We start from the raw sequence: 16,765 nt of genomic DNA, 5'->3' as shown, positions 1-16,765 counted from the left end.
CGTGATAGATAAGAACTTTTTGTGATAGATAAGAACCCGATTCTGCTTGATTCGCGATAGCATGTGATAGGTAGATACGAAAATGCGGCCCGGGCCCGTGTGCTTCGCACACACGGCACATTGATAGTTACGCCACTGGTATCATCGAAAAGTTGTACGTCTATCCGTTCAGTAGCTACGGGGCATCCGTAAGGAGGGAAACAAAATTCTCTATTAAAGAGGAATTCATGAGCGTGCTATAAATATTTTAAATAACATTACTTACCTATGGAAAAATTTCAAAAATATCCAATCAGTTTTACTTTTTTCAACATTTCTCCACGTAAATGGCATATAATCTTTATAAAAATTAAATAATTAAGCAGAAGAATAAAAAATTAATAAAATCACTCAACCGATAACGACTTCACTGTCCTTAAACTCGGTCTACTACCGTTTTTAACGATCTTTCTCGTAAAAAATTAGACGATACGTCGAGTCAATAAAAATTCGACAAATTTGCAAGTAGCCAATGTAATGAGTGGTCATACTGGGTGTTGTTCACCATATACGACGCGGAGTATTGTCGCTAAACTATTAGATTTTTGCAAATGGTAAGTTTTGGGTTCGTTGAAGGACTATTAGAACTACAATTTAAAAGTATTTTTACAAGATACAGATTGTCCCAAATAAATAAAAAATATCAAAGTTGTATTGTTTTAAATGGAAAACCCTGTATATTGATATATTGCATGGTTTATATATTATATGGTTTATATATTTTAGGCCTTAATTTTCGTGTGGGTTGGTCAATTTATTGTATTTATACTAAATATAGGCTATATACCTTTACCAATATACAGGGTGATTAAAAAAAAATAAAACTTATCCTACATTTTTCCGATTAATATTTTTCTTGTTTTTATAACTTTGTATCTTAAATTGAATTCAACATTCATTATTGGCATTAATAATTTTAGGTTAAGGTTCGAAGGTCTTTGAATTACCGATGATTTTGTGTTTCCATTTCAATGATTTTGTGAAATGTTTAACACACATTTTTAATAATTTAGAGTAAAGCAATAATATTGAGTTAATGAAGCCTGGACAAAAATGTTAGCATAGAAATATAGAACTTTTCATTACAGTTGCTGATACTTTTAGTTTGTAACCTGAAGTATCAGTGAAAAGAAATAATATAAATATCATAAAAATTTTCATTAAGGCTTCATTAACTCAATTTTATTACTTAAATAATTATGTTATACTAAATATACCTTTTTCAGGGTGATGAAGGAAAATGCTTAGTTTGCCGATATCAGTGTCCTTAATTAAAGCCTAATAATTTATAAGCCCTGCAGTTCGCAGTTGCAAGCTGTAGTTGGCCGTTCCAAGTTCATGAAATTTTAAATTTGATGGAACGGCCGACTGCGACTACTCACTGCAGTCGGCACTGCAAACTGCAGAGCTTATAATTTAGACTTAAAGGTCTATCCCAAGGCAGAAAGATAACAGTGATTTCTCTTTCAGATTAAAATTTGATTGTAACAATAATACATAGTTAAACATGAGTGAAAAGTGTTTTTTTGACTGGAAGTTTTCCTGTCAGAAGAAAAGTGAAAAACTTTCAGTTGCTGGTGCACAACGCATAGAAACTATTATAAATTATAGCAAAGTGTATCAAGATGGTAAATGTGAAGAATTGGAAGAGAAGATCACTACGGACAAGGATTTTCGTTTACTAGGTCACAGAGGTTGCGTTTCGACGTACACATCCAAAACACATTTGTGGACTAAAGTGTGAACTAGAAAAAGATGAAAAGCACCCACATCGATGGAGAGCGGCCTTCCAGTTCCGCGCTTTAAAAGACAACTTTAAGAAAATGGTAATTAAAGAAGCGATTTTGGGCTTCTGAAGTTAGTCTAAGATTAGCGGGCTATGTAGCAGACTTACATACAGTAGACGCCAGATACCATCTGGATTGTCGAAACAGATTTATGGGCCAAAAAGCTGTTTTGTTAGCAAAACGACGATCAGGCCAGAATAACGACGAAGAAGATATTCCATATAATCAAACCGTGAAAGAACTACTGGCAGATAAAGAAAGAATTTGGAACTCAGTTGACATAAAAACATTTATTCTCAACGGAAGAGATGCCAACGGAAAGCATTTGTTACCAGTCACCCTACCAGAAAGAGCCGAGTTGGCACCTTCCGATATATTACAATTGATTCGTTGCTCTTGTTCAAGTGCCAGTCCGTATAGCACAAAAAGATGTAGGTGTAAAGGTGCTAGATTGCCTTACACAATGTTTTGTATGTGTCACGGGAACGAACATTGTTGCAACGAACTGACCGCCGCTGTACCGGCTAATGATAATGAGGATGAAGATGTGGTGGTTTCCGATAAAGAAGTTGATTCTGAGGATGATACCGACTGATAAACTTTAATGTTTTATGATATGCGTGTTTAAAATATTTACCCTAGTCCTTCAACGGAAGTAATGTTGTTTTTGAAATACCCTGTATAAAAAATGTTTTGATATTCTTTTACTCATACATTAGGTATATACATACCTACACAGTATACATAATGCAAAAATTTAATTTTTCGCTTTACCTTCAATTAACGTGAAAATATATTATGTTTTTTTTTAATCACACTGTATATAAGATGTTTCGTTATCACTTATACCTATGAAAAAACCTACTTTATTAAATAAATCAATATAAAAAACATTTTTTCACGTTAAAAACTCACAAAATAACTCGATAACTCGAATAACACTCGATTTCACATAATTGATAATGAATCACCCTATATCTTAATTTCCCCAAAGATGCCACTTTGTCATCACTCGGATATCAAAAGTAGGACACCTATAGATGATAAATCCGTTTTCAAAAAAACTTAATCCCAAAATTTTGGGTTTACCCCAGCGGCTGCCGGACTACATTGCCAATTTTACATAAGAATTATTTTTCGGTCTAACATAAAACTTATACTATTACTATTACTATGGTATAATTACTTACCTCATCTCCTCCATATGCGAGCATTCTAATTGCAAAATAATTCTTTTTGAGTTTCCTTCCATCCTAGAAAATAAATAAACCACTTTTAAAATATAGTTATAATAAGAATGTGTTATACCATATGTATATCTAAAATTAATAGGTTTTGTAATGTATTATCAAGTTTAAACAAATGTTAGATTTCATTGTGGTAAAAAATTTTCCGTGGTACACCCTGTAGATTATCATTTTTTCTGATAGATAAAACTCTTCAACTTTTATTAAGTACGTCATATACCTTTTTTAATAGTTTGCGATTTATTCCATTTTTTTCTATTTTTACCCATATTTTTAATACAATAATTACGCTATAACCACCTATAACATCATAGTTGCCATGACAAAAAGTAATAATTATCAAATTTTAATATATGTCTGTTAAGCAAGTTAAGAACAAAACTTGAATTTTAGTTTAATTTGTTGTAATAAGTATAAATGGTGGGGATTGTGGGGATAATAGTTACAGATTTTCCTAAAAATGAATTAGCCAATGTGACTGATATACACTACTGGCAAAGGAATATTAGCAATAGGAGGTTTTCAATGCAATAAAAAAAGATGGTAAGGCTGCAAAATACACTGCAGTGCAACAGAGACGGATAAAGTGTCTTTTCCCTACCATCGTATAGGGGAAGTGATCATAGAAGTGATACGACGAGAGAGCCCCTGCGAGAGGGGGCGCCGGGCGGGTCTTTAAGACGCTTGTGTGGGGGCTACCGCCTACTAATAGAACAGAATCGAAAAAATAGAAACAGGACGGACAGTGTTGCCATTCAATTAAATCGAAATTATGTTGGCTTGTCAAAATCCTAAATCTTCTAATCCCATTATCTTGCCTACTTAATGAAATATTAAATAAAGTACGAAACAATTTTAAGAATGTTTTCTCTAGGCACATAACTTCTTTCTAAAACGAAAAGTAACATGCAAAACTTTGAAATCATTTCTAAAATAGCAAGTGCAATTCTATGAAATGGCAATACTGTACGATCTTCCTAGCAGTCGCCCCGACACAGTCGGTCGGCGGCGGCGCTTGACAAAGCCGCGGCTGTGACAAAGGAATTAGGCCGAAAAAAACTTTATAAGGAGTAGCCGAACAGGGTTGCCGGGTTGGTTAGATTATAATTCCATACGAGAACAAAATTCTCGGTAGATCTTCAACAAAAATTAAAAGTACAGAAACGAAATAAAATATAATATTTAAGTCCAAAATTAGCATTCCTATGTGTCGTAATAATAGATCACTCAAATAAAATACAAATATAATAAATATAACAAGAATTAGAAATAGCTAGGTATATTATTTGATATTAAAAAAAATATTGAATTAAATAATATTAATATATTAATAAAAACATATAAAACTATAACAAGTAGGGATAGCAGTCACAAATTAGTGTAGCAGTCACTTTTTACCTTTGTACAAATTTTGATCAGTGATATCTAAAATTAATTTCATTTCAATGGGAAAGCTGTAGCAACTCTCAACTCTTTTTTCATATTAATATATTTTTTTGACGGGAAAATCATTAAAATATTTGTCCGAATTTAGGTTGTTTCTTAACTTAAATTTTGTTTTTTGTTTACATTTTTTGGGGGAAAATATGGGTTCAACTTTAGTAGATAAATGAAATAAAATCTTTTCAAAAGATATCAACTTCTTCGGGCATGTCGCCAATACCGCGCCTAATAAGGAGTAATAAGGATTTTTAGGAATATCTCTGTAACTCTGCAACTAGACAGAACGATGACCTGTATGTGTGTTATTACTAAATAAAATTTAATGAAACAATAAAAAAAAGTCAGATTATACAGATTCCAACGCGGCAGTCGCTTAATTTTTAGTCAAATAAGTCAGCTTTTTAAAAGTGCTTCTATTGTAAAAACTAAAGACGCAGTTGAATATATCGTTAGATTTTTCTTTAAATCGGTAGATCGGTAGCTTATAGACGAAACCGGTAGACCTGGCAACTCTGTGATGAACTGACGGGAGTCGGAATAGCGAGGTGCGTAGGCGCGGGAAGGGAAATAAAATAATGGCGATAAATAAAGGGCAGGGAGATGGGTATCATGAGTGGATGGGAGGTGGAGGAATTTCCAAAATTTGTTATCTTATTGGAGTTTGTCTAAGTAGACAGTCGTAGTGGAAGTGGAAACGGGGAAGTTGTTGTCCATCTCTGTTTAAGCATAGACTTTTTATAGGCGTTTCATTCCAATGCATGTAATTCCTATGCCTAGAGATCCATTGCCGGGCCTGTATACGAATAACCCAAGAAAAACATTTTTTTAAATTCAGTAGTATATATTATACAGGGTGTCCCAGAAATAAGTGCAAATATTTTAACTGATAATATAATTCAACCCCAGAAACACACCTATGAAGTTTTTTTCGCGAAAAAAAAAATTTGAAAATTCGAAATTTTTTAAAATTTTTTTTGGATTTTTTTTAGTTTTTAGTTAAAAACATAATTTCTTGATAATATGGCAACATAGGTATTAAATTAAATTTACAAGAAAGAAAATCCAGAAAAGATCCAGGGTTTCTCAAAATTTTAGCAAAAAATTTATTTTTTTTGGAAATTTTCAAAGTAAAATAATTCCCTTATTTTGGACTTAATTGAAAAACGATAAAGAGAAAATATGTTTCGTTTATCGAAATCTACCACCCCTTAAAATATTTGCACTTATTTCTGGGACACCTTGTATTTCTACTTTGTTAAGTACTATAAGAATGGATGTAGATTATCTAGAAAAAAGTTTCATATTAGATTATATATTATATTATTTTCAGTGTATAATGGGACGGTTTCGCGGTAGTAATAATGTTTGCTTTACGAAATGAATTATAAACCAGAATTACTATGAGAGAAAAAACTTTACGGTATGTCGAAGAAAATTCCTATAATCAGTAGTCGTCAACAATTAGTATTAACCTAATCTGTGCCTATTCGCCCTGACTGAAGTTGTCATCTTTCATAACATAGAAATACACCAAGAAATTCACGACTGCGATTTTAATTTATTTGAGTTAATTAATTTTAACTAATAATAACAAAAATTTGTAACTAATTATTAAACTTATTGTTAAAGATAGCAAAATAAAACACTAAATCACCAAAATACAGCAAAACACTTTTACTTTTACACTGGACTTTCACTTTTCATTAAGAGTCTATTACGCTGTACTGTTTGGGTCGCTCTCACTTTTTGGGTTGGGTAAAGCGGGTGTGTGGCCGAAGAAAATATATATTATGTTTCAGAAATCTGCCTAAGGCTTAGCCCGATCCAGTCGTGTTAAGCCTCACCTAAAATTCCAAACACACCTTCTTTGATTGAGGATTGATTAAGGTTTGCAGAGCTTCAGCATTTGCCATAAAATAGCGAGCAATTTGTTACAAAACCACATAAATTATATATCACTGTAATTACAAAGCTTCAATCTATTTTCGTATTGTAACGAAATTTTTAATTATACCTATCATTATTTTCGAGAAAATTTAGTCCGAACATAAGGAATATTTTGTTGATGTTTAACCATCAAAATCTTAAAAATAAAGAAGTTGTCAAAAAATGTGCTAAAATACGGATACAGTACCTATAATCCTTTATCTTTAATTTCCTTCTTCATTTGTGTTAAAATACCTAGCCAGTTTTACATAAAAAGTTAAATGCCGAACGCTTATTTTGCTATTTTTCCTGACAAGTGAAATCAATGACTAAAGAATTCAAGGACAAATAACACCCGAGACCAAATTGTTACCATGGCACCAAACAGTGCGGTGGCCATATATTTTTCTTAACTTAGCTGCTTGAAGGGATATTTATATTTTTGATAAATGTTTTAACTACGCCTATGGTGTAGGCGGTGGCATCATACTAATTAATTACAAAAAAATCGTATTAAAATGTTAACAAAAGGTACAAAACTAGTGTCGACGTATAGCACACATCAAGTACATATAATATCAGAAAAATAATTATTGAATTCAATAAGAAAGCTAAGAAAACGCTAAAAAGGTGGAACGGAGTGTTTATTTACCTATGGGGGGGGGGGGACCATTATGAAACTTAGCTCCTGGCTCTTTCTTATCGCTGCGGCTTTTACACTTGAAAGCTGAACAACTAATCGCCATTGTAATAAAGTTTATACAAAGTTCACTAACACAAACAATTAAAAATCGCTAAAATTGTCGCTGATGACCAGCTGATGACTCATTTCTCGCCATCAAAAAAATGGCGTCTAATGTCACAAATTCTGCTGCAGCCCGTATATGGGCGTTACATGTCCTTATATTCTTTAGTCATTGAGTGAAATTAACTCTTAATAAAAGTTTGGTTTGCAAAATCTATCAGAAAAAATGATAATATATAGGGAGTACCATTTAAAAAAATTGAGATTTTTTAATTTTAAGTTTGAAATTAACATAGTTTGAACACCCTGTAGCATTTAACTAAAATATCTTTACATATATAATTTTTTTCGTCTCTATAAAACTCTCCTATCAGATTTTGGTACTCAAACTTCAGAAACAATGGCAGCGCTGACAATTTTTTACCACATTCTTAACACTTGCTTCATTAACAAAGTACGTAACCTATAAATGATAATACATAGTAATTTGAACCCCGTTATACGCGATTTTCTATAGAACACATCTACCGCGTAAAGCGGGGCATTACTATATTACATATTCCGGTTGCCTCTTTTTTTAAACATTTTTGACGGTTCTATCGGTAGTTCTATATTCAAACGTCAGCGAAAAAAGTTGGCGCTCGTAACTGACTGAGCAATTTCTCTTATCGTGTTAGTAATCTGTTCCCTTTATGATACCTACAGAAGTTATGCACATAAATCCTTTACCGATCCATAAATTCTAAAGGATATCGCACTATTACAAACTAAATAAAAGAATATACGGAGCGGGAACTGCCAAAATATGATAAAATATTTTGTTCGATACCGAGTGATATTATTTTTCGTTGAAAATATCCTGGATATACATAAATATTGTTATGTAAAACATTTGTAATATAATTTCGTCGAGATTGTAGATAAAAGAATACTTATTAACTCGCATTTACATGCGACACAATCAATTTAACATTTCAAATATCTTTGTTTTGCATAAAATATTGGGAAATAAAAACTATAACTGGTATATTTTAACATTTTCAAAAATCCTAATCACTGTCAAAATAAAACTAAAGAAAAAAAGTTGACAAAACTGTTAAATAAGCATAAAAATATCTGATTTTAAAATATAAAGAATAAAATCTAACTATATGGAAAAAGTAATTGACAATCCAAAATATACCTAAAAATTCTTTTAACTGGCTACAACTTTCATAACATTTCCATTTGTATAAGGTTAGAAGGTTTATATGGCTTTTATAGCTGGGACATTTTTTGTATTTCCGTAAGTTGACTTTCTCCGAGTTTCCTTGATCGTTATTTTCTTTCCAAAACTTCAAAACTTTTATGGAAAATTAGGCGAGTACTAACTTCCAAAAGTTTGCTTCATTTTGTTGCAAAAAATATATTTTTTCTCAAATTTATATAAATATCAATTCAAGTATGAAAAATATTTCTACTGCATTAAATTAGTTTGTTATTACATAGTTTTGTTATTCTTAAGGTACACAAAACAAAAAAAAGTATCAAGTGTGGCATATCATTGTACTCAGGAGACCGAGTTCTTTCAAAACCTGAAATAAAAAATGCAGGCCCGTATTTAAAAAAAAATAAGTTGGCCTCTGTATCTCACAAATTATGAGATATTTTGAAAATCTAAAAATACCATCCGACAGCTCTAATAAAGTGGCTATGAGAATATGCAATTAGTTTTTTGATTTACTAAAAAGTAACGGCATGAAAAAATAAAATTGATTTTCAAAAAAATCCGTTTTTTCCAAAAAAACTCAGCAATTTTACAAAACTTTTTTGACGGCATCTTGGCGAACATCCTAAAGCGCAACTTTACCCCAATTTAAAAATGTTCGTATCTATTGGTTTCCGCGATACCAATGCGTCCAATTTACCTCGGATTTGTAGCACCCTGTATAGTAAATTTTGTATCTCTCTCGTTGTGAAATAAAAATATGCAAAAGATATCCCATCGAGATATTGTAGTTCTCGAGAAACTTCTAATGTACGTTCAGCCTGGGACACCCTGTATAAATATATAAAATATATACAGGGTGTCCCAGAAATAACTGCTAATATTTTAAGGGGTGGTAGTAAAGAAACATATTTTCTCTTTACCATTTTTAAAATAAATTGATAATAACCGAGTTATTTAACTCGGTTAATAAATATGTGGATGTGCACGTATTTGCGTAAGATATGTTGGACATAAAATACTGTTAAGAGAAGAGTAAGCACTATCAAAATTAAATAAACTAAATGTTCTCCAACCCAATGTGAGTACATATCAATGTAAAACCTCTGACAAGGGGTAGGGGACTCAAAAAACTCACAATCTTTTAGGATATTTATTTCAAAATTTAATTTGATTTAAAATTGGGGCGACATGTTTCGGGATTCATTTAATTCCCATCCTCAGGCCCAGAAAGACAAAAGTCACACCAGGAAGCCATACCACTCGGAAAAAAATAAAACAATTAGATTGTTAAAATTAAACAATTGTACTGTAATTGTAAACCAATCCAATTTCTCAAAAGAAAAACCATTCGTTGTTGTTCTAATCAACAAAGGCCAGTACCATAATTCTTAAACACAGTCTTATATTATTTTATTTAATATTTTTCATTTTTTGACAAGAATCAACGTCTAAGTCTAGTGCTGTGATAATGTTAACATTATCACAGCATTATGTTAGCATTATCACAGCACCAGACTTAGACGTTGATCTTTGTCGAAAAATGAAAAATAATAAATAGAATAATATAAGACTGTGTTTAAGAATTATGGTATAAGCCTTTATTGATTAGAACAACGAGGGGCAAACCGCTGCAAAAAATGGTGTACAATAAATTTGATAAATACCAATTTTGGGAAAAAAGTACAAAAATACCAAATTATTTCCAAAAAATACCAAATTAGAACCAAAAATACCAAATTAGTATTATTCTTTTTAGTATCTAAAGAATTTAATATATTTGGAGCTTTAGGGCTTATTCATGTCAAACTACGATAATTAGGTCAGAAAAACATATAAGCTTATAATCGCACAGTCTAATTACGACAATCATTCATGTTAAAAGTTGCAAAAAATCATATTGTGCCAGTGTTCTGAACCGTTCTAGAACCGTACTTTTTGGGAACTAGAATAAAGCTACTGGCATGACACGTTTAAAAAGTCATTTTAACGGTTCCATTAACATCGATACTTCAAAAATTTATAAAATAAAAACTAGACATAAAAAGTAATTGAATTTTTTGTTATTTGCGCTATTTGTTACTTATAAGCTCAAAAATATAATTATATGCACAAGAAAAATAAGAAATTCTAACGAGATCCATATTATGTTTCCATGATGCGAGTTCTTTAATTTCATGACATTTTTTCGTATGACGCTATGTACCGTTTTTGCGTAAAAACAATTTTTATGCATTGAAAAATTGCAAGCTTGGCAATTAATATCGGGTAAAAATAACCTATTTCTCAAATACGCCAGCAACCTAACCTCGAAACACAAGTAATTGTTCTTAAGTATGTATATTACGAGGTATATTTTGTTGTTAAGTAGGTATTTATCTTAGACACTAAATATAAAAACTTTAAAATACTTCATATAAAATAGGTCAACACCAAAAATTTTTGATCGTGTAAAAAGCGCAAAGGCGGCTGATTTTCAATGCAAATAGGCTAGAAATGATGCGATCAGCTTCCCGGCCGTCGCCACGTGTGTTAATCCACATCCACCGTTGCCAGATGTCCAACAAAATACCTGTTTAATACCAGTTTAATAACAGATAAAACCAGTTTATTACCAAATAATACCAGTTTATTACCAAATAATACGCAATTACTACCAAAAATACCAAATTAGTACATACCAAAAGTACCAAAAATATACCAGTATTACCAAGTGCTTGTACAATACATACCACCAGCGGTTTGCCCCTCGTAGAACAACAACGAAGGGTTTTTCTTTTGAGAAATTGGATTGGTTTGCAATTACAATGAGTACAATTGTTTAATGAATTTTAACAATCCATTTGTTTTATTTTTTCCGAGTGGTATGGCTTCCTAGTGTGACTTTTGTCGTTCTGAGCCTGAGGATGGATTAATGAGGAGCCTGAGGATGAGGAATTAAATGAATCCCGAAACAGTGTAACGTTTTTTATAAAACATTACCACTGCGAACGGCAGCTTTTCATCGGAGAGCAGTCGTGGATAAGGTATTTCACTGGAAAGAAAATTAAGTAATAATAATAAACAAAGAAATAGATATTGGGCGCCAGGCATGTACAGAGAAAGAAAACACAGTTGTTTATTACTTAAAACTAGTGACTATATTCATTCATGATGTATCCTGATGGTAAATAGCATTGTACAATTTTAATAATTATTATAGTGGTTATAGGTACATATGTCGAGTAAAGCTATGTATGTAAATAATATTAAATATGTTCTATGAAAAGACTATGAAAAAATACAATGCGTGTAACGTTATAGAAAATATAAGAAAGGTAGCATTACTTTATTTAAATTGTTAAATTTTATGCGGTGTTAAATCTGATATGTTGCAACCTGTAGATTCTAGAATCTATGCCTGGTTATTCATCTGTTAATATAGCGTAATAATAATATCTATAGAAAGTAATACTATTACAAGGCGTAATGTAATGAAACCTAAAATCTAAATCATATTGTGCCAACTAAATCGACATAAATGTTCTTAATAATCTAACCACTTAATATAGTCTGTACGATATTATTTAAAATGTACGTTAAGTTAAGACTAAAAATTGACTGAAAATCTGAACCTAAATCTACACTTAGCTGTTCTTGAGGCAATCCTGTTTCAAAGAGTAGCAGCGTGAGGTGGTCTCGCATCTCTGCACTCGGCCATCCAATACAACAAAAGGGGCCAGAATGAGGACACCATGAATTGATACAGCCGTAACTACTAACTGGCTTATAGATGGGAACGAAGCAGCATGGGGCTCAAGCTACATCCACGCTGGGGCACTTTATATGTAAGATAAATCACTCCTACTGGGGACACTCGTCCACGGGACATCCGTCCATAAGATAATGGTACAAGGGAACACTACCCGTACCTTGGAACACTACTAGGACCTTGGATAATGCCTCTACCTTGGAAATAGTCCGTACCTTGGACAACGGTACAGGGGGACACTACCCGTACCTTGGATACTACTAGGACCTTGGATAATACTAAATTCTTGTTTAAAATCAAACAAGGTCTAATAAACAAAATGAACCTACCTCGAATTACTTCCGAGGGCTCACTAAATAATAAAGAACATGTCCTTTCTTCCATATGACATTCTGGAGGACAAAAGAAAAGGGACGCCAACGTGCCAGCAAAATACAAATACAAGTTAGGTTGGGACATCCAAAACTCTACCCTAAAAATACGCAGTAATAATATCGAATCTAAAAGGATAATATCTCATCTTTACCTGTTGGTTTGAAATAGCAGCTGATTCAAATTATACAGCAAGATTTAAATAATCACCATTTCTAAAAGCCGGGATGGTTAGGCATTGGTTAGGTTAGGCTACAGAGCGCTAAAAGCAAAAGTCAGTCGACAGCACAGAGAGTTGACAGAACCGATGTTGACAGCGCGTCCACAGAGCGATAACAGGGTTGTATCAAACGATAACAGGGTTGTGGACTAGAGAACGTAAAAATTCGTCAAATAAATTATCCGGCCGGAACGATAGGGAATCCGGTGATGATACGCCAGACATGATATATCATAATCAAAGACATGTAACGAACTAAAAACGTTACAACATGTCGCCCCAATTTTAAATCAAATTAAAATTTGAAATAAACATCCTAAAAGATTGTGAGTTTTTTGAGTCCCCTACCCCTTGTCAGAGGTTTTACACTATCAAAATATTTACACATTATAACTGTTGAAAGAAACGATTGAAAATATTTCTTAATATAGCGAAAAAAAGGCCAAAAATAGTAGACATTACACTATACCTAACAGTGATATACAATGATTAAAAAATCTACAAGGAATAAAATTAATTTAAGTATTGTGATGGTTGGGTGAGATGTAGGTATAACGTAGGAGATGGCAACATTGCACATTCCCTCCAAGCACCATAAATAAATTTCCCGAAACTGAACAAGCGGAACTAAAAAGTTCTTCAACATTTTCCGGAAAATGTCAAGAAAAATATAAAATTTTCGACATTTTGGTCGAACTATACTATCAGTTAAAATATTTGCACTTATTTCTGGGATATTGTAATATATTAACTTACCCTTGCCACTCTTATGGCTACCACCCATCGATCGATGACGTCAGCTTCTTTTTCGTCTCTTCTGATGCTTTTGCAGCAAAATATGAGACGGATTGTCCGTCCAAATAGTGGGTCACGATTTTTGATAAGGCAGGCAACCTTGAAGTCCGTGTCGTAATATTTTGAAACGTTTTCCATAGTGTAGCAATGTATGTCGGATAAATGGGCAATGTGCGTTAGAATGCGTTCTTCTTCTACCCGGTCGGTATCCCTCTGAAACACAAAATACATATATGGGGATGTGATAAATAAAACACCCGGACAAGAGAATGCAACCCAATTGAATCGTTAAACGCCCTCTATGTTCGATGTTTCACAAAATATTTCTGGAAATATTTCGTGAAACATTTTTCGAAATGCTTTCAGAAGTAAACTCAATGCTTTTCTTATGTTGCGCGGAATCTCAGCCGCAAACTCCGAAATAGGTCGAAATAGACTGAGACACGCCGTGATTGGTTGTTTGTTTTTTATTGTTATAATGCCAATAACAATAAAAAAATATATCATTCTATTCAAAGTGTCATTTTCTATCGAATAAAGTAACAAAATACCGAGGGTGTCATTTAAAAATCAAAAGTTGTAGTCATTTCCGGTGAAAGAGTAAGTGACCGAAAACAATTGAATACCGCCAATCAATCCTAATTTAAAATCCTAAAAATAAAAAAGTTATACAAGGTCCGTCAATAGTGCATCGGGTATAGTGCATCTGTAGCTCCTAAAATAAAAAACTTGGGAATTTTGTTTGGTTTGGTTGCTGCAAAGTGCAAACGTAAAGTATGTACTAGGATGTATTTCAGGAAAATATTTTAACTTCTATCGGCTCAAAAAAGTGTGAGTGGATCGGGATGATTTTTTAAAATGGAGCACCCTGTATATTATTGAATTTTTGGCTTCCTTTCAGATCACTTTACATAATCCTAAGACATGAGTAAATATATTTCGATAATTGTAGAGATATTAATAAATAAATAAATATTATATATATTTTTCAGCTTTTCTTAAAAAAATATTAATAATACAATAGTCTAAGAGCTAGCAAAAGTTTAGTATCTTTTACTATGCTCTCTGGAACAGCATGTGGCCCGCCTGGCTGCCGATACCTGTTGCGTTCACTACTGCGCATCGGAGGAAGATCCTATATTTTTTTAAATTTAGTCCTATGTCCTATAAATTCTAGTATTGAATATAAATCGAACATGTCTCCATAGCGCAGTGCGTAGAGTTTTCGACTACGAACCGAGGATTCAGAGTTCGAATCCGGGTCAGGGCAAAGTCTTTTTATTTTATTTTCGTTTATATTCTGATAGTACAGACGTAGCATGATGTTCTAGAGAGCCTAGTAAAAAATATATCAAACAGCCATATATCGTCTTAAAATACTTGTTTTTCCACGTTGCTAGCTCTCGTACTACAAGAACTGTCCTGAAATCAAAACTATATTAGATATTTACTTTAGATGGTCTGTACTTAATTTGCTATAAATATGGAAAGCGTAAATCATACAGGATGTTCAAAATTCTACGCCAAACATTCTAAAATAAAAAAAAAAATTTTTTGTTTTTTTTTAAATGGAACACCCTGTATATTATTTGTTCAATAGATGGAGAATTAAAAAATGAACATTTTTTGCATTTAGAGTATTTCAAAATTTTTATCGGTTTCGCAGATATTCCCGGTTATATTTCATATGGCATTTTCCTCAGGAAATTTTTATCAAAGCCACCCAATGATTTTTCTCGTATTTTACACCATTGAAAGCGCCATATGAAATAATACTGCGTGTATCCGGAAAACTGTTAAAAATTTTGAAATACTTTAAATACAAAAAAATGTTTTTTAATTCCCCATCAAATAAAAAAATAATATACAGGGTGTACCATTTAAAAAAACGAAGAAAATTATTTTGCATTTTTGAAAGTTTGGCGTAAAATATTGAACATCCTTTATGATTTACGAGTACCATATTTATAGCAAAGTAAGAAAAAATCATCTAAAGTAAATATTTAATATAGTTTTGATTTCAGAACAGTTCTTTAATTTTTAATATTTTTTTAAGAAGGGTAGAAAAATATGTATATATTTTTGATTTACTTTTTAATATCTCTCAAACTAATCGAAATAGGTTTACTCATCTCTTAGGGTTATGTAAAGTGGTCTGAAAGGAAGCCAAAAATGCAATAATATACAGGGTGTTGCTTTTAAAAAAAATCATACAGATCCACTCACACTTTTTTGAGCCACCCTATAGAAGTTAGAAGTTTGGTTTGGTTATTTTCCAGAAATACGTCCTCAAACATACTTTTAGGTTTGTACTTAAACAAAATTCTCAAGATTTTTATTCTATGAGCTAGAGATGCCTAAAGGGGTAGCGGCCAAAAACCTATTATAAAGATAATTAGATTATAAAGATTTTTTTTTCAAACGTCAAAAAAGTAATAATTTTTGCGACGTGATTGTCAATATAAAAAGTCTTTTTAACGCCTAGGCATAGAAGTAAAGCACTTTTACGCCTAAGCATAGAAGTACCAAAATATACAGGGTCGATGATATGTATGGGAACGGTCGATTATTAGGTAAAATCATAGATAAAAGACTTATACTATTAAATAGATAGGCAACTTATAATACATTTCAATTTTATTATACAAGGGCGCCTCTGGTAGACGGAGGAAGAAATACTAATGAAAGAGAGGGGTGCGGGGAAGGGGGTTGTTTTAGTTAATTTAAAATAAATTTAGACATACATGTAAGAACACTTTGTGTGCTTTTAATTAGGTCGAACATATTATAAACGATAAATCAACTGAATTAAAAGCATACAAAGTGTTCTTATATGTCGGATATTAATTAAAAAATATATTAAAAATACTAGAAATAGTATATATTAAGTTGTTACAGTTATAATTTAATCTTTGGCGGTTTTCAGCAAATAGCAGGCAGTTTTACATAATTTTCCTCCCTTTAAAGTGAATTGGAAACGGCTAGGTATATAATTTTGGTGTAGGCAAGATTCCCAGTTTGTTTCCGTTTGGGACCTGAAATAATAAAAACAAATTAAATCAGATGTAATCATCTGCTGATCATGCTAATATAAAACGCGCGTCCTTAATTCCTTACATGCACCGTAAAAAATTAAATAACTGCTCTGCAAGTAGCATTTATTAGCAGTACTAATTTAAAAATCTATAACTGTAAGTAGATATGTTTAATTTACTTACCATTGTATCCTTCGG

At 32.2% G+C, this 16,765-nt stretch overlaps 1 protein-coding gene across 2 annotated transcripts in view; it reads right to left on the bottom strand.

Moving 5' to 3' along the window:
- LOC115889552 (growth factor receptor-bound protein 14-like) overlaps positions 1-16,765 on the bottom strand; it is a 637,553-nt gene that overhangs the window by 323,160 nt on the left and 297,628 nt on the right. For both annotated transcript variants that reach the window (XM_030909589.1, XM_030909590.1), the window contains 2 exons: positions 13,494-13,745; positions 3,017-3,079 (listed from right to left, as the gene is read on the bottom strand). In XM_030909589.1, coding sequence (XP_030765449.1) covers positions 3,017-3,079; positions 13,494-13,745 — 315 coding nt within the window. The remainder of the gene's footprint in view (positions 1-3,016; positions 3,080-13,493; positions 13,746-16,765) is intronic.

Source organism: Sitophilus oryzae, unplaced genomic scaffold (assembly GCF_002938485.1).
Source record: "Sitophilus oryzae breed Bouriz unplaced genomic scaffold, Soryzae_2.0 scaffold_815_pilon_pilon, whole genome shotgun sequence".
Lineage (NCBI taxonomy): Eukaryota > Metazoa > Arthropoda > Insecta > Coleoptera > Curculionidae > Sitophilus > Sitophilus oryzae.
The sequence above is the reverse complement of the archived record's forward strand: the minus strand, read 5'-3'. Positions and strand labels throughout refer to the sequence as shown.